This window comes from Miniopterus natalensis, chromosome 8 (assembly GCF_054644295.1).
Source record: "Miniopterus natalensis isolate mMinNat1 chromosome 8, mMinNat1.hap1, whole genome shotgun sequence".
In the NCBI taxonomy this organism is placed as follows: Eukaryota; Metazoa; Chordata; class Mammalia; order Chiroptera; family Miniopteridae; genus Miniopterus; species Miniopterus natalensis.
In genome coordinates, this window is record NC_142088.1 from 36,435,707 (window position 1) to 36,453,914 (window position 18,208).

The 18,208-nt window shown below is 38.3% G+C and overlaps 1 protein-coding gene across 1 annotated transcript in view; it reads left to right on the plus strand.

Moving 5' to 3' along the window:
* Positions 1 to 18,208, plus strand: part of TTN (titin) — a 269,865-nt gene that overhangs the window by 7,761 nt on the left and 243,896 nt on the right. Inside the window, exons 7-20 of the mRNA XM_087819741.1 lie at positions 4,196 to 4,505; positions 4,824 to 4,976; positions 5,647 to 5,784; positions 7,081 to 7,212; positions 8,379 to 8,516; positions 9,113 to 9,250; positions 9,704 to 9,841; positions 13,180 to 13,473; positions 13,576 to 13,698; positions 14,899 to 15,177; positions 15,695 to 15,760; positions 16,476 to 16,734; positions 16,974 to 17,037; positions 17,479 to 17,694. Coding sequence (XP_087675867.1) covers positions 4,196 to 4,505; positions 4,824 to 4,976; positions 5,647 to 5,784; positions 7,081 to 7,212; positions 8,379 to 8,516; positions 9,113 to 9,250; positions 9,704 to 9,841; positions 13,180 to 13,473; positions 13,576 to 13,698; positions 14,899 to 15,177; positions 15,695 to 15,760; positions 16,476 to 16,734; positions 16,974 to 17,037; positions 17,479 to 17,694 — 2,448 coding nt within the window. The remainder of the gene's footprint in view (positions 1 to 4,195; positions 4,506 to 4,823; positions 4,977 to 5,646; positions 5,785 to 7,080; positions 7,213 to 8,378; positions 8,517 to 9,112; positions 9,251 to 9,703; positions 9,842 to 13,179; positions 13,474 to 13,575; positions 13,699 to 14,898; positions 15,178 to 15,694; positions 15,761 to 16,475; positions 16,735 to 16,973; positions 17,038 to 17,478; positions 17,695 to 18,208) is intronic.

Consider the following 18,208-nt stretch of genomic DNA (forward strand, 5'->3'; position numbering starts at 1 on the left):
AATAAAAACATTTTTAAAAAATGTAGTATGTGATAAAGGAAGTTAACAAAAAGGATACTAAATATGATTTTCACAAATCCTCACTGTCCACAGGTAAATTGGCAGACTTTGTAAGCTGTAATTCTAAATTCTTATTTTTATATAATTTCATAAACATCTGCTTTGTGGAGCTGAAAAGAAGCACTGTGAAATAACAGCACAGAATTGGTTGGCCCCTCTATGTTCAATCAGTCTGATCACTTGCTATCAATGTGATTTAGGAAAGTGATTGTAATGATTAAATAGTTGTTACTATATATTGAGCACTATGTCAGACATTTGATTGGCATTCTATGTACATTATCTAACTAAATATTTGAAGCAACTTCTAAGAATTTTTACCCCTAATTTTTTAGATAGGTGACTGAAGCTAAAGAAGTTAATTGATTTGCTTAAGGTTTTAGTTGTGTCATTTGTAAATTAAAGAGAATCACAATAAGGATGATCTTAAGATTGTGAGGATTCAAGATAATTAGGTGAAGATACCTTGTAAATAGAAAATAATTATACAGATGTTCTTATGCTTCGAGAATAAGTAAAACCTTCTAAATATTTTGCATCTGCTTAAGTTATTTTATCTAAAATGTAAAATGGGTTTCTATGTTTAGTTAATATGGAGATATTTTAGAAAGTGAGCATGTTTCAGGGCTCAGAAATTATGTAATCAAGTATAAGTTATAGACAGCAGATTCGAAACGTTGGAACTTGGCTTAACATGCTGAGGTTTTTAATAGGATGAACTAAAAATTGTGCAAAGTTTGGAGGAAACAAAAAAGTGTCTCTTGATCAATTTGAATGAATGTTTTAAATGTAGAGAAAGTTTCCATGCCAAGAAAAATTGTAAAAGAAGTATACTAAGCAGACAGTTGACCTAAAAAATATTCAAACTTACTGTGAGGTTACTATAATCAAAACAGTATGCTATTGGTAAGTGAATAGAAAATACACCAGGGGAGCAAAACAGAGTCCAGAAATAGATTCAGATATTCACGAAATTCAATTTGTAATCAAAGTGACTTTTCAGTTCAGTGGGGAAAGAATATTTTATTTGATAAAGGATGCTGGCCTGATTAGCTATCTATTTGGAAGAAAACAAATATTAACCTCTGCCTCGCACCATTTATAAAATAAATCTCAGCTTGACTAAAGAACTAAGTTTAAAAAATAAAAGCCATAACAATGAGAAGAAAATTTGGAGAAAAATTTGTGGAGGAGAGCCCTTAAAATTAGATCTACAGATTCAACTACACAAAAATAAAAATTTATGTTAGGTAAAAACAAGGTCATGGCTAAACCAAACAGGCATTTGTGAAAACATTTTAAAGTTTGAAATGTTTAAAAGCGTTAAAACAAACATGCAATGGCTGCAGTGTGAACGTTCAAGCCTAGAAACAGTGCATGACCTGCACAACTGTAAATGTTGATGCTGGGTAAGACCCCATAAAGAAGCAAGATGCAAATAGTCGATATGAGGGAAATGTTTGCAACACTTATGACAGACAAAGAACTAATGTACCAAGTGTATTAAAAAGCTTGCACAAATTAATTTAAAAGGAAAATACAATCAACACAAATGAAAAAACAGTGACAGAAGACAAGCATTTCACACAGGAGGCAATTTAAATGTCCAATAATTATATCTAAAAAATCTAGATGTTTTTCAATTTTTTTCTTTTTTCTTTTTTTAAAAATATATCTTTATTGGTTTCAGAGGAAGGGAGAGGGGGAGAGAGACAGAAGCACCAATGATGAGAGAGTCATTGATTGGCTGCCTCCTGCACGCCTCCGACTGGGGATCGAGCCTGGAACCCAGGCATGTGCCTTGACTGGGAATGGAACCTCCATCTCCTGGATCCTAGGTCGATGCTCAGCTGCTGAGCCACGTCTGGCTGGGCTAGATGTTTTCCAATTCTTATTATAAAAATATTGGCAAACACTAATATGAAGCCCTGAGCAAAAAGCTCAGTTTAAAAAACGTACCAAGCTAACAAGGAGAAAAAGTGTTCTGCCTCAGGCTAACTTCAAGTTTGCACAACATGAAATCACCAGACAGGCCAAATGTGATTTTGGGGGGATATAACAACCTCACCATATTTTAAATCTTGCCTAAGGGTCATTTAGAATCACAGAGCTTCGGTGATTCTGTGGAACATTTTGAGTATCTTGGCAGTTTGAAAGTTCATTAATAACAATACCAATTACTTAGCCCCCATAATTTGCTTTAAAATAATTAAGAAATAAAAATATCAGTTTGTAGAGAAAATAATGATTATCCAAGATAGACTACTTCCTAAAATGTCTAATGGTTTAATCTTGATTTTTGTTGTTGAGTAAGGCAAACATATTTCACTGAATAAAGTGCATTGTATCTAGCTGTGACCAGGTGCTTATTTTTTATTGTAAGAGCAGAAATAGCACTTTCTTATAATGACTCCAATTACATTGATTTTCATAGTTATAGGCTTACCTGCAACCTGCTGCTAATCACTCACATCATGCTAGTCATGTTTTTAACTCTTTGAATTAAACCCACTTTACTAGGTACAGCAAGAACAAGGTACTTTGCTTTTTGTCCATTGGTGTGGACCCAAATTATTCTAAACTGGTCTTTGTTATATTTCTAATGCAGTCACTTTCAAAATAGAGACATGGTCCCCTAGATCTCCCTTTAGTTGGTTACAACTTTGTTTATATGATGTAAATTGATTTTCACCAAAAAAGCCTACTTCCAGAAAATGATTGAACATTTCTTCATTAAACTGGTTAATACTGTAATGTTCTGTTAAGTTACTCCGTAATTTAGAGCAGGTATCAACTGTACCTTTAGCCTTGGTTAGAATAATTGCTTCACTTATGACCTGTATAAGTTAAACACCTTATGTAGGGCCAGAATACTTTTATAAACATTTTCCTATAGGAAGTAGTTAAAGGCAATGATGAGGCAATACTGCCCCCTAGTGGGAGGAAATGTGATCCACGTATTGATTAAGAACTAAATTATGAAAAACTTTATCTTAAAATAGTTAACCAACCAACCCCTAGAATTGTCCCTATAGGTCAGGAACTGCCTTTTTTGTCTATAAATGACAGGATTTAGCATCCAGATTCTTCAACTGAAGAATTGCCCTTTGGAACCACATAAAAAGCAATAAACACTATTTTGGAAGAAGCTACTTTATCAATTTAATTTTTAAAAAATCATAGAATCTTTAGGTTTCAAATTAGCCAGTTACCACAGTAACTACAAGGATATTTCAAAGAAGTCCAGCACATAAGACAATGAGGCTGAGGGTAAACAAACACAGACACCATTTAAAAGAGCAATCCACAGCACCTTGACTAGACCAGCAGTTTCCAAAGTGCACTGCACAGCCTACACCCCAAAGAGTTCTGAGAAAGCACCTCCTGTCTGAAAATTCACAAGGCATATGGGCATGGTGAAGGCTATGGGAAGTCCCACAGGAAAAAAAAAAAAAGGCCTAACTTATTTAGCCTAGCTTCCCCAAAACACCTTTGCTTTTGCTTACCTCAAAATAAACGTGACACTTGATTCATGGCTGAAAGTGTTATAAACGCAGGATAATTTACCACCTCGTGTTCAAATAGATTTTCTGTTATGGTTTAAAACCACTCTAGCTTTCCTCCTTGCCCTCTCTTGTGTGATGTTTATGTCTTTACCCTGGTTTATTATTGTAACTTTTTATATAAGGTGTATTAGTGCATTTTGATTACAGAAATCTTTCTTTTGTTCAACTCCTATTTGCTCTCCTTCCTACACCCCCTGGAGTTGGGAGCACTGAGAAACTGAGTTATGATTGCAATATTTTGCATGGCCTTTCTTTGGCTGTAGTTCAAAGAAGCACTTTCTGCTGTTTCCATTTTTTAAAATGTGAGACAGTAAAGCTAGGCACAAAATTCTTTAGTTTAGGATTAAGTCTGATTCTCAAGCTGCAGCCAGTATGAGTAGGGTTTACAGAGATTTAAAACAGATTACATTCAAGTACATTATTTGCCTCTGAATAGGTTGTTGAGGCACACATTTTGAAACTCTGCATTAAATTAAACACATCCAGATTTTCCTGCCATTACTCAAATATAATGGCCTAGAGGGGAGTTTCTTATCTTGGGTTGTTGACTTGTGCTGCTTGGTTTTCAGGCCTGTGTCTCCAGCTGGGAGGATCTCCACCTCCCCCATCAGATCTGTGAAGTCTCCATCACCCATACGTAAGGCTCAGACGCCCACCATGGGCCAAGGCCCTGAAGTGCCTCCCCCTTGGAAGCAAGAGGGCTACGTGGCCTCATCGGAGTCTGAGATGAGAGAAACCGTGGTGACAAGTGCTACTCAGATCCGGAGGGAAGAGAGATGGGAAGGGAGATATGGGGTCCAGGAGCAAACGACCATCAGCGGAGCTGCAGGCACTGCTGCGGGCATATCAGCTGGAGAGGTAATGTCAGAGCTGTCTCGTGTCCTTTGTCTCCTTTTCGTGTTCTCTAGTCTCCAACCAAAATTAGGTCATGAACTCAGTCTGGATAGGTTGTGCACATGAACATAAGAATAGGAACTGAAGACCCAATTTGGCTCTTGCTTTGTAAAAGCATTTTTAGTTGGGAGGTTTACATAAAATGTAGGTTTTAACAACCTGTATCCTATTTCTCTTGGCAATGATAAATGCTTATGCACATGTATATTTTTACTCCAGGTAGCTCAGTTTCCACGATGCTTTTGTTTTTTGTACAGAGCATGTCATTTTAGAAAGTAACGTACTTTCTCATTTCCAATCCAGGTGAAACAAGAAACTGACAAAAGTGCAGCTGTTGCGACTGTTGTTGCTGCTGTTGATATGGCCAGAGTGAGAGAACCAGGAATCAGCGCTGTAGAGCAGACTGCTCAGAGGACAACCACGACTGCCGTGCACATCCCACCTGCTCAAGAACAGGTAAGCTCATGGCCAGCCAGACTGAGCTCTGCCTGCAGAGATCCCGGGATGAGTCAATGCTCCAATGATTCTGAGGATAGCACTGAGCCCAACGTGGCCCCGTGTTCAGGACTTCCTTAGCAAAAGGTCGCCTGAGATACCAAAGGTGTGAAAGATATAAATACCACAAGTACCTGGTCTATGTCGGGCAGGTAGGCAGGCAAGAGTTAACTATCAGAAAGTCAATATAGGAGGTCAGACAAGGTATTCTAAGTATCAAAGCCCTCCTGAGTCAAGACAGGCAAAGGGTAGCCTGAAAGTCAGCTAAATGAGGCAGGTGGGTCTGAGTGCATTCAGTGCTGTGGTTGCAGCCCAGTCAATCGGGTTCAGATGCTCCAAGAGCCAGGCATGGAAGCCACTATTTCAGGGCAGACATTACTTTTCTCTAAGCTTCCCCCAAAGACCTTTGCTTTTACTTTCCTCAAAATAACCATGACACTTGATTCATGGCTGAAAAGTGTTATAAATCCAGGATAATTTCCTACCTCATTTTTGAATAGATTTCCTGCTATAGTTTAAAATCGCCCTAGCTCTCCTGTGTGATGTTTATGTCTCTATCCTGATTTATTATTGTAGCTTTTTATACAAGGTGTATGAAAGTATGTTCTCCCTCTCTCCCCTATGAAATCAGATGAGAAAGGAAGCAGAGACATCTGCTGTAACTAAGGCAGTAATGGCTGCCGACAAAGCCAAGGAGCAAGAATTAAAATCAAGAACCAGAGAAGTAATTACAACAAAACAAGAGCAGGTGCACGTAACTCATGAACAGGTGAGAATGGTTTTTGATGTGAAATTATTGTTATTACCTGTGTCAACACATATAATAATGTTTACTGTGAAGGGTGTTGTTTCTTGGGCAACCTGGTTGTCATCACACTAATAAAATCCCCTTATATCCGTGTATTCCTGGGTACTGTATGTCACTAAATGCTTCCCTCGTGTAGACAAAAGGATCTCTGTGAACATATATGGGATTGTAAATGGGTCTCATCTACATTGATCTGGGGATGCACTAACTACATACGTGATGAGGGAGGTAAAACCAGGAAGGAAAAATAGGTAGGAACAGGGAAGAGCGGAAAAGAACACGGAATATGCATTGCTTTGAAAATAGCTTAATATCTGCTCCCTTACTCTTTAGGAAAACAGCTGAATGTGGATTTGAAGTGAGAGGAACGGTATGGTCTTTGTAGGTCAAATGGCCAGAAAAAGTGAAAAGGACAACCCCATGATTGGAGGCATTCAGGGACAGATTAGATAAGGCCACCTGGTAGGGCCATTGGCCATGGAGCCAATAGTCAGTTGGGTGGTTTGAGAAGATGAATTTATGATTTCTTTTAACCCTGAGATCCTGAATTTCAGTGACAATGCCTGAGAATGGTGCAGAGGCAAATGGGCAAAACTGCTCCCTACCCCCACCCCAACACACACACACACACACACACACACACACACACACACACACACCCACCCCCACCCCACCCTTTGGTGTCCAGAGCAAACAGCATCCTTCAAGAGACAGAATTTGAAAAGCATTTTGCCTGGGATATGTACAAAACTTTTCTCCCCATACTGTCTCAATTTTAGAAAAATAAGTCTTGCTATTTAAAAACCAGGAAAATTTTCAAAGCAAAAATATTGTTCAAATGCAGATTGTAAATTGTTCATACTTGATTTTTCATATATAAAATAAAAGGGTCAGACAAAATTACTTCTAAGGCCTCCCACTCTGTTATCTTATGCTCTAAGGTCACCTTTGGATGACAGAAGTAGCATGGAATAATATTGCCACATATCCATTTATAAAAATTGGAAGTCTTTCCCAAAGAAAGCAAACAGTGTTGAATCCAACTTTTTCTCTCTCTAAGTAGCATATCTGTGGTTCAGACAGAAAAAGAATGTGGTCATATTAGTGAAAGTGAGATGATTTCTTTCATTTAGTGATATCTCCAGAAAAAGGATTTTGCTTTTTTCAAATTCCTATTTTGTTATACTTAATAAACATCATGTCACTTCCATTAGAGATCAGGGGACAATCAGGTTTTGTTTTTATCATTGATTTCAGATAAGAAAAGAAACTGAAAAAGCCTTTGTACCAAAAGTAGTAATTTCCACAACTAAAGCCAAAGAACAAGAAACTAGAATTTCTGGAGAAATTACTACAAAGCAAGAACAAAAACAAGTAACTCAAGAAACAGTAAGTGTAATTTTGTAAATACCTGTAGTTCATTGACAAACACGTTGCAGTCAGCTGCTTGAACTCTATAACCAAAACCTCTAAGTGAAGGAGACTTTTGTTTGTGTTTTCTTTTTGTTGTTTCTCTATGTCTAGTATTGAAATGCTTTTATGATGGAAAGTCTGTTCTCATTGCACAATTTTCCACTCAGTTAATCGTGTTTTGGGAGGTTGTCTATCTATTAGAACGGTTTGGGGAATATCTGTGGCATTTCTAGAGCATACTTAGAAGATAGCTATTATCCCAAACAGTTACCCAATGGTGCACTCAGTTTTTTCATGCATATCCTGAGCCCTCACTTCTATTGTAACACACAGACTACATGGTTGGAAGACACATGCATGCCCCCCCCCTCCCCCCCCAGTCATGAACACTCCAACTAAATATCAAAAAAAAGTGAGGAAATGCTGGACATCAAGACCAGTACTTCTTCAAGAAAGTGCCCTACTTATTGGCTGACCACCAGTGACCGGAGGTATTTTCTGCTTTTGTGCCATATCGCCATGTGGCAACAACCTTAATGTCACCAAGATGCGCTTCCCTCCCATGTGTGAAATCAAATCTTAAAGTGCCAGAACAGAGGCATCTATTTCGAATTCTTTCATGCTCCAGGGGTTGCCTGTGCTCACCTCTCTTGATGTCAAGCTCTTTGCTGATCTCAGAGCTTCTTTTTTAAAAAGGTCCAGCTGAGTACATTTTCAATGTGTTTTAATGCTTAAGAGGCTGGCAGAGGCTGTTAGATTTATTTCCCTTTCCTTATAGCAAGTGAGAGACTTTGAACGCATATCAAGGGCATAGAAATCCCAGTTGCTATTTTGATGCTGGTGACTGGCAAGGCCAGCTGCCTATAGTTTTCCAGCCTTTTGCCACAGACCAGACACCAGGTTCCAGGACATGTCACTGTGTCTCAAAGATGAGACCTTTTCAATTATAGGACAGTTTGCTAAGGGGCAGGCAGGAAATAAAGAAGCCCATTCCTTAGAAAAACAAAAGTCAGTGTTTTAAATACAAGTGAAGGTCCTTGAAATGGAAATGTGATATTTTCTCTCCTGAATGTTGCAAAGCTATCTTGCCATTTCTTCAGTGCCTTTTGAAACCCAAATCTTTATTTTACTCTGAAAATCAGATAAGACAGACAGCTGAGACAACCGCTGCATCCATGGTGGTAGTTGCCACTGCAAAGCCCACAAAACTAGAAACAATTCTGGGAGCTCGAGAAGAAATTGCCACAAAACAAGATCAAATGCACATTACTCATGAAAAGGTGATGACTTCCTGCTGGTGTGAAATTCACTATCATTTCTTTTGCAAGCCACCTACGTCTTCATCATGGGTCTTAATCTTCACTTTCTCACCTCCTCTTTGCCTTCAAAATCTCTCATGAGCTTTCTGCCATCTACCTAGCATTCACTGCCACTTTTCATTCCTAACCTCCACACTGTCTTTGGATTGTTACTAACATGATATCATAATTCACTGTAATATCTTTCCACTGAAGTAGACCACAGTATACACATTTGTTGATAACGTACAAAAGTATGCGTTATTTATGCTTCTACTGGAATTTTCCATAGATTATAATAAGAATAATTTGAGAAAGAGAAATGTGTCCTTTATCTTTTGTTGCTAATCACATTTTTTTCTTTTAGACTGAACATTTCTGTTTTGTTTTTGAATATTTTTACCAATGAAGCCGTATGGATGATCAAAGCAACGCAAATGATGTGTTTAAGTGTGATTAAAATGTTCCTGACTGGGAGGAAATTTTGCTTCCTGTCTCAGTTTCTACTTCAGTTTCTTATATTAGAGAATGTATGAAATCTAATGACTATTTTCTCATTTTTTTTATCATATGACCAGATAATGAAAGAAACTAGAAAAACAGTGGTACCTAAAGTTATAGTTGCCACACCCAAAGTCAAAGAACAAGATTTAGTATCAAGAAGTAGAGAAGGCATCACTACCAAGAGAGAGCAAGTTCAAATAACTCAGGAAAAGGTGAATACAGATATTTGAAATGGGAAAGGTTTATCTTTAAACTGAGTTCTAGTAAATCATTAACTATGATGTGGTATGAATTATTAATCTTTATTTTCCCTTTTGAATCACAAACTAAAAACAAAATGGTAACTGTGTGACCATTTACCATTAATTTTATCTGCACATTTGATTTTCATCAATCTGTAACACTCGTAATTAGTTTTATTCACCATTATTCTTGCATGAAGATTAGCATTTTTAGCCTGATTTTTAAGAAGCAATATACGGAATCACCTGGAGTCTTTTATAGTTAATATTTCTAAGTTTTGTGATTCCCACTCAGTGTGTGCAAACATTGCCAAGTGAAAGTTAATTTCTCTGAACCCTGAATAACTAGGAGGGGTGGACGGGGTCATACTATGTGTGTCTGAAGCTATACAATTTAAACCTTGATTTTACTGTAATAATCAGATAAGAAAGGAAGCTGAGAAAATTGCCTTGTCTACAATAGCAGTTGCTACTGCTAAAGCCAAAGAACAAGAAACGATACTGAGAACTAGAGAAGGAATGGCTACTAGACAAGAACAAATCCAAGTTACTCATGGAAAGGTGACTATTCCAAGTGTGAAATCCCCTTTTATAATACATTAATACCAAATCTCAGAATTTCTTATGTATGAGGCACTATTAACCTACCTTATTTTTTAGAAGATTAAACTATTGGAAACTAAAAAGCCAAATTATTTATTATTGTTAATATTACTACATAATCCTTTCCTCACTGATCTCTTCACTATTATTTTCCATTTTTTATTATTAACATCTAGAAATTCTCCAGAAGTTAATGATTGAAATTGCATGCAGGCTAATTTTAATATACTTCATGAACATAAAACAATATATACTTAAGTAGATGATGACTCTTACTGACTGTCAAGAAGATGTATGTTTTGAAGGGGTCATAAATTCAGTATATTACTTGGTAGAGAATGGACTTATTTCAGAAAATTACCCATCATTTTCTTCATGTGAAACATTATCCCCCCCATAAATATCAGATGAGAAAAGAAGCTGAGAAAATTATAGTGCCTGCTGTATTAAAATATAGCTACAATATTAAAATCTAGAGAAGGAATTATCCAACCAGAATAAATATACATTAACTATGAAAACTTTATTTGTAGCTATGAAATTTCTATGAATTAACTTATTTCCCATGACTCTGTCATTTACTCCAAATGAGCTGTTTTCCTAATTTCATTCTTTATTGCAAATACAATGTTTAGAAATCAGCAACTAAAGTTTTTCAATTTCTTTAGCAACATGGTTGAGTCTGGTCAGTATTTCCCTCAGTGTTGTTTTCTATCTCTACATCTTTGGGTTTTTTTTCTAAGACATGATTGAAGATCAACTTTTTAAATATTTACCCAAGTCTAATATTGAATGCTATATCAGCCTTTCAGAAGTATCATTAGTGTTAGAAATTCCAATATATAACAAACTTCATGAGTGACGATATTTGAATTTGTTATTTCTGAAACACACAAATTTGACTGTCTTACTTTTGTTAAAAATTAGCTAAGAATAGAAGCTGAGAAAATATCTATACCCAAAGTAATAGTTACCACTGCAAAATCTACTGAACCAGCCATATTGCCAAGGACTAGAGAAGGATTTGCTACAAAGCAAGAACAAATACATCTTTTTCATGAAGAGATGAAAACTGATGCTGTGGAGGTGAAAAGCATTGTTTCATCCCATTTCATCCTCAGCTCTCTTAACCTTTCATCCATCATGAGTCATTGTGCTCCCAGTGTCCCATTTAATCACTTAACTGATCAACAAAACATTAGAGATGATGAGACCCGGTCCAGTTCCTTCAGTGGAACAGTTAGCATTTCCATTTGTGAAAAGCCAGATTAAATAACGCTTCTCTTTGTGTCTCCAAAATTAATTCTCACTATTTAACTAATATGATTTGAGGTCTCCTTGTTTAGTGAGGGATGTTAGAGTCCACTAAGAAACAAAATAGAGTAAGCATTTTTAGTTGCCCACTAAGTGGCATATGTATATGGATTTGATGTACATTAACTTGAGAAAAAAATAGGTGCTTCCTCAATTTAAAATATGCTACTGTAATTAAGATTCCTTTTATGTGTGTGTAAGTTATAGAACAAGATCTGCATATTTTAACTGGCAAGAGAGAATTTCTTTGAGCCTAGTTTCTCATTGTCAAAGTAAAACTAAATCTCAAACTGATTACCTCGTAGATTGTTGAAAGGTTCGAATGAGATATAATGTAAATGCAATCACTCTATGAGCAAAGTTACATAGATATACAATAATACATATGATATAATGTATTATATATATATATAAGATAATAGAGTCATTATATCGTATATTACCTGTTGAAGATGTTAACATTTAAAACATCTGTAAAATTAAGGTCAACTAATGGCTTATATGGTTTAAAAAAATTAAAAAAGAAACAAGCTGATGAGCAAATTTGATTCTCCTAAACCTCACATATATTTTACAGTTTCTTCTAAAAGACAATCTAAATTGAAGATGGTATTTGTAATTCTTCAAGGCAGGTTAATTAGAGTGTGACTTTCTAGAAGGAAGCACTAGATAAAGCCCGTGATCACGAAAGGCCCAATTTCATCTCAAAAAGACCCTCATTTTTATCTTAAATGATTCAGACAACAATTTTAACAGATATACAGGTAGCATACTTGGAAAACATTTCAAATGCAATCTAGATTCTATTCACAGCAGGAGGAAAGAAAATTGTCCAGTACTACTTTGAAAGAGCACTGATGGACATGGCAATGTGATTTTTATAATATGCTCTTTCCAAGTATTGCATAGACTCAATCTTTAAAGGAGAAACTCCTGCTCTGGCCAGTGTGGCTCAGTTAGGTGGGTGTTGTCCTGTGTACCAAAAGGTTGCCAGTTCGATTCCTGGTCAGGGCACATACCTGGGTTGTGGGCTCGATTCCTGTTAGGGGGCATACAGGAGGCAGTTGATCGATGTTTTCGTATCACATCAATGTGTGTGTGTCTCTCTCTCTCTCAAAATAAATAAAAAATCTTTAAAAAAAAAAGAGACACTCCTTTGCAAACCGTGTTCCCATTTATGTTAATCAAATTGATGGAAATGAGGAAACATCATTTCTGCTTCCTTCTTCCCATTAATTCCCAGTAATAATGAAAGTAAATTGAAATTCTCTGGGAAAGTTTATTTTCTTAAATACAAACATGGTAACACTTTTTCGTGTTTATCACAATATCTTCATTTGTGTCTTTTAAGAGAGATATTTTCTTATAGATTAAAACATTATTATCCCTACAGAATCATAAGTAAATGTGCTTCTCTTTGTGTTCATGAGCTTTCGTGTTATCTCGAATTTGCATGCAACTGTGCATTTGTACAACTGTGTAGGCACTGATTTTTCTGGATGGGTCTATGATGGCATTTGAGTATGTTTTTGTCATCACTGTCATTGTGTCAACGTGAGACTAAATGAGAAGATAATAAAAAGAATCAATGAAGATAATCAGCCCCAAAGTTCTGATTTGTCAAGTGCTAATTGACTGCCTCAGACATAATGCTTGAAAACCTCAAAATCTTCTTATTATTTTATATACATGTTGTGTTGTCCTATGTTGTGTGTGATTTAATGTCTAGCCTAAATAAGCAAGTGTGTACAGAGTGTATCTCACTAGATGTCCATACATTATAATAATCAATGAAATATTAAGTTCTTAAATGCATTTATGAGTTATATTTCTGGAGACATTAACATAGCTATATAGCATGGGTGCCATCTGACTATTGTGCCGTTAGACATTTGTCTGTTCTTGATGACTATCCTAAGGAGGAGGTGGCCCACCCTGACTTTGACATGACTGTGTATTAATTCTGGAAACTTTGTTTCCAGATGGATGCTGGGAAAAAGGCAGAAGCTGTAGCAACAGTGGTTGCTGCAGTAGACCAGGCCCGTGTCAGAGAGCCCAGAGAGCCCGGGCATGTCGAAGAATCATATGCTCAGCAGACTACTTTAGAGTATGGATATAAGGAGCATGTTTCCACCACAAAGGTAGCTGAGCAACCCCAGCGTCCGGCCTCGGAGCCCCATGTTGTCCCTAAAGCAGTCAAGCCTAGAGTGATCCAAGCTCCTTCTGAGACTCATATCACAACTACTGACCAAATGGAAATGCATATATCATCACAGGTGAGTCTGTACTTGCTGCTTTTTTGATACCATGGGAAAGAAAACTTAAGTGCTGGGATCATCTGGTGAACAGTAATGTCACTGAGTTCCATTTCAATGCAGATCAAGAAAACTACAGATGTAACGACTGAAAGATTAGTCCATGTGGATAAACGCCCTCGCACAGCAAGCCCTCATTTTACTGTTTCAAAGATTTCTGTTCCCAAGACAGAACCTGGATATGAGGTAAGAAGTTAAAGCACATGACAAAGAAATGTTTGGCTCAGGGGAACTAAGTATCTAATGTGTGATGTAGAGTTATCTTTGGTATAGGCCAATGTGGCCTCTTTTTGGTAGGTAGTGTCTGTTTGCATTCATAGTGTACTCAGGGCCCCTAAAGTTTGGTTTCTGACACTTGCCCTGCAGGGTGAGCCTGTAATAGCAGGTGATTATCTCACAGCTCTGAAGAGACACAAATCCATGCAGGCTTCTCTGTGTTTCACATTTTGTAATTACACTATTACTGCTCCATATGCCCTGAGACATTTTAGAGTAGCGTAACTGAGAATGTGTATCGATACTAAAGACAGGTACAGAGAAATCATATAGTTCTACCCTCGGCATAGCAAGATGGAGAAGTGGGATTGTGTGTGGTTTGCTTGGACTGTGGAGTCAAACAGGCCTGAACTAGTGTCCTGGCTCTGCCCCTTAGCTGGTCTGTCATCGGGGCAAGTTAATACATGTGAAAGCCTTTGTGAGTTGACAACACATGCTAACCTTCAGTATTTGTCACTTCTGTTCTTATTATACACATCCAAGACACAGAACCCAAATCTTGTATGCTTTCAAAGAATTGTAAGGTACATTTGATGCTCTGTTTAGAATAGTCTCAAATTACTATTGAAACCAAATCTTCATAGACAGCAACTGAATACAAACAGTAAGGAAGCCTCCCAATCACTTTTCTGAATATCTCCATTGTCACCTTTCCAACAGATTTATGGCTGAAACCTAAATGTGCTACTTTAAAGTAGTTCTTAGGAATTTACCAAGTATTTTAATAATTTCTTGACTTTGAATAGTTCACTGTGGTATTTTCAAAAGCAGCATTGGGGTGATTACGTGAAAATTCATGACTGAGCTGTAAAAGACCCTCTGTTCCTTTATGTTAACAGTGTAAAATAAGGCGTTCTTGATACAACTCTTTAAGAAAGATATTTTCAATATGTTTTACAAAGTGGCAGGAATGACAATGAGCTTTATAACTGGCTTATCTCTAACTGACTTTTCACTAACTCTAAAGTGATAATGAGAACATTTAAAAAATGGGCCACATAGAAAATAGACTCAGACTCACAACAGGAATCCTAGTGGCGAAGCACTTCTGAATGACAACTCGGATGACAGTTAAGTGACTTTATTTTCTGACTCCCATTTCCATTTAAGGCATCAATAGCCGGTAGCGCTATTGCCACGTTACAAAAAGAGTTGTCAGCCACATCTTCTCAGAAGATTACCAAATCGGTGAAGGCACCCACTGTGAAGCCTGGTGAGACTAGAGTGAGAGCAGAGCCCACCCCCTCACCCCAGTTCCCCTTCGCTGACACACCCGAGACTTACAAGAGTCAAGCTGGCATTGAAGTGAAAAAGGAAGTAGGGGTGAGCATCACTGATGGCACAGTCCGTGAAGAGCGCTTCGAAGTACTCCACGGGCGTGAAGCGAAGGTTGGTCCCTGGGTTGCATGGTGTGTCTTGATCCATCTCTGTGAATCATAGCCAGACACTCAGCACTTTGCACTACAGAAGTAGTCAGCCAGGCGCCCTGCCTTTCTCCGTTACTAGGCTCAAACTTAATTATAGTGGGTCAGAGCTCGTTTTCTCAACTTATTTATTACGATTATTTTTTAATCCTCACCTGAGGATATTTTATCCATTGATTTTTAGAGAGTGGAAGGAAGGGGGAAGAGGGGGAAAAAGAGAGAAACATCAATGTGAGAGAGCCACATCAATTGGTTGCCTCCCACAGGCACCCGGACAAGGGTGGGTAACCTGCAACCCAGGTACGTGCCCTTGACTGGGAGTGGAACCTGTGACGCTGTGGTTCTCAGACTGATGCTTTAACCACTTAGCAACACCAGCCAGGGCTCTCAACTTATTTTTATAATTTTGCATGAGCTAAGCATTTATGAGATGTCTCATAATTTCATGGGCATTTTATAAACATCCTTTGTAAAAATCGTAGGTAACAGAAAAAGCAAGAGTACCTGCACCTGCTGAAATCCCCGTTACTCCACCAACTTTGGTCTCGGTGAGTAAAGAAGTTGATTGTGTTGGACCATATGCATAATTTTAAAATGTGCAGAGAACAGTTCCTCAAACTGGGAAATGGCATCAGTGAGTTTACAAATGCTAACTTTAAGACCATACACTTGGCAAGAGAAAGGGGGATTCTGTGTGGCAACCATCGGTCATGTCAACAGAGTTAGTGAGTTCCTATTATGTGTAAGGCATTATTGAAAAAGTATGGAGGCATATAAAGACAGATGTAGCCTTCTGAAATCTTTGCCTTACTGTCAGGGAAAATGTCCATAAACAAGCAAGGTAAAATACAGGCGGTGGTAAGAACCCCTCAGAGGAAGGGTAAAGAGGAAGGGTCAACTACTTAGACTTGGGGAGAGCATGGGAAGCTCTGTCGGAAGGGCGGCATTTGCTGCTGAGCCTTCGGGCTTTGTTAGGATTTGACTGTGTGAGAATCACAGAGGGTACCGAGTCACCCCGTTATGTGGCATTACTACAGTCCCACCTCACCAATTTGGAAATGCCTTGCATTTACTTCAACTTGGGGATATTCCAGTTTCCAAAGGATTCTCTTTACTAATATTTCTAGAGCCCTGATCTTAAAAAACTGCTTTGTGGCCGTTAGAAGGTACAAGTTCAAAGCCCCACACTTGCTGTAACATGCAGAGGTGATTGATGGAAGCGCACACGTACTAGTGTTATATTCCTTTTCCTTCTCTCTTCAGGGCTTAAAAAACGTGACTGTCATAGAAGGTGAATCCGTCACCTTGGAGTGCCACATCTCTGGATACCCGTCACCCAAAGTGACATGGTACAGAGAAGACTACCAAATAGAAAGCTCCATTGATTTCCAGATAACCTTCCAGAGCGGAATCGCTCGTCTTATGATTCGAGAAGCCTTTGCCGAGGACAGCGGGCGATTCACTTGCAGCGCTGTGAATGAGGCCGGGACTGTCAGCACGTCCTGCTACCTGGCTGTGCAGGGTGGGTGGCACACTCCCCCATCCTCCCGTGCACACCGTCACTCTCACTCGCCACCCCCAGTTCACACTTCCTTCCACGATTCGGCTTCTGCACACCTCCCAATGGTGTCCCCTGTTGGAAATAGGGTGCATGGGGTGGGGGTAGGTTATAGAGTCAACTTACTCATCAGGCTAAGCAAGGGTCACTAACAAAATGGACTAAATGCCTGACTTAAATGAGAAAATTCTGTCTTTTTCCAGTATCAGAAGAGTTTGAAAAAGAAACCACAGCCGTGACTGAGAAATACACCACAGAAGAGAAACGGTAAAACATCCTTTTGTTAACAAGCTTTTGTTCTAGTTGACCTTTGAACAAGACGGATTTGAACTATGTGGGTTCACTTACACGTGGGCTTTTTAAAAATAAATACAGTCAGCCTTCGTGTGTGTCAGGTTTTGCATCTGAGGATTCAACCAACCGGGGATGGAAAACAGCATTTTCACATTCCCAGCCACAGATCCCCGACGGTGAATTAACGTTCTGCTTTTGATCTGTGGTTGGTTGCCTCTGCGAGTTTGAAACCCACGGATGGGAAAGGCTGACTCTAGAGCCAAAGGGTATATGTGGATTTTTGACTGTACAGTGGTGTCAGTGCCCCTAACCCCCACTTTGTTCAAGAGACAACCGTACAGTTTTGATTTTTCAGTCCCTTTAGTATTGGCAACTTGCAATCCAGAAGCTCATGAGAGGGAATTCTCTCCCCAGCTTCGTGGAGTCAAGAGACGTGGTGATGACTGACACCAGCATTGTGGAGGAACGAGCAGAGCCCGGAGAACCCTCTGCGCCTTTCTTCATTTCAAAGCCGGTGGTCCAGAAACTGGTGGAAGGCGGGAGCGTTGTGTTTGAATGCCAGGTTGGCGGCAACCCAAAGCCCCATGTTTACTGGAAGAAATCCGGGGTTCCTCTAACCACTGGATACAGGTATTTTGATGGCTGAATGATAGAGTCCTCTGTGATCTGCATGATATGTATATGGAGCCTAGAGAGAAGCAGGATATTCTTATAACACCATTCCCTAGAGGTAGGGTCTTTCATTATGGAGCCTTCCTTGTGGGTTTTCATGTGTTTGTACAGTTCTTACTGAGAAACAAAGCCATGTGACAAAGTGAATAGAAGATATAGTCCTTATATTCTAGCTTGATTCATTTATAGTGCTAGCAAAATAGAGAAAATGTGTATTTTTACACACACACATTTTCCCAGAAAGAGTCTGAGACAACTTTTAATAAAAACACATAATTAAGTCACTAAAAGATAAAAGAAGAATAAGGGTTATGTAATGAAGAAGAAAGTTAGTTATGCATGAAAATCAATGCTAATAGATTTGCTGCAATTAAATATATTTGCAGCCACTTATTTCCATATATATGATTCTAGTAGTACCATATTTTATTATTTATTTTAAAGAATATTCACAACTTTTAACTTGTCCATG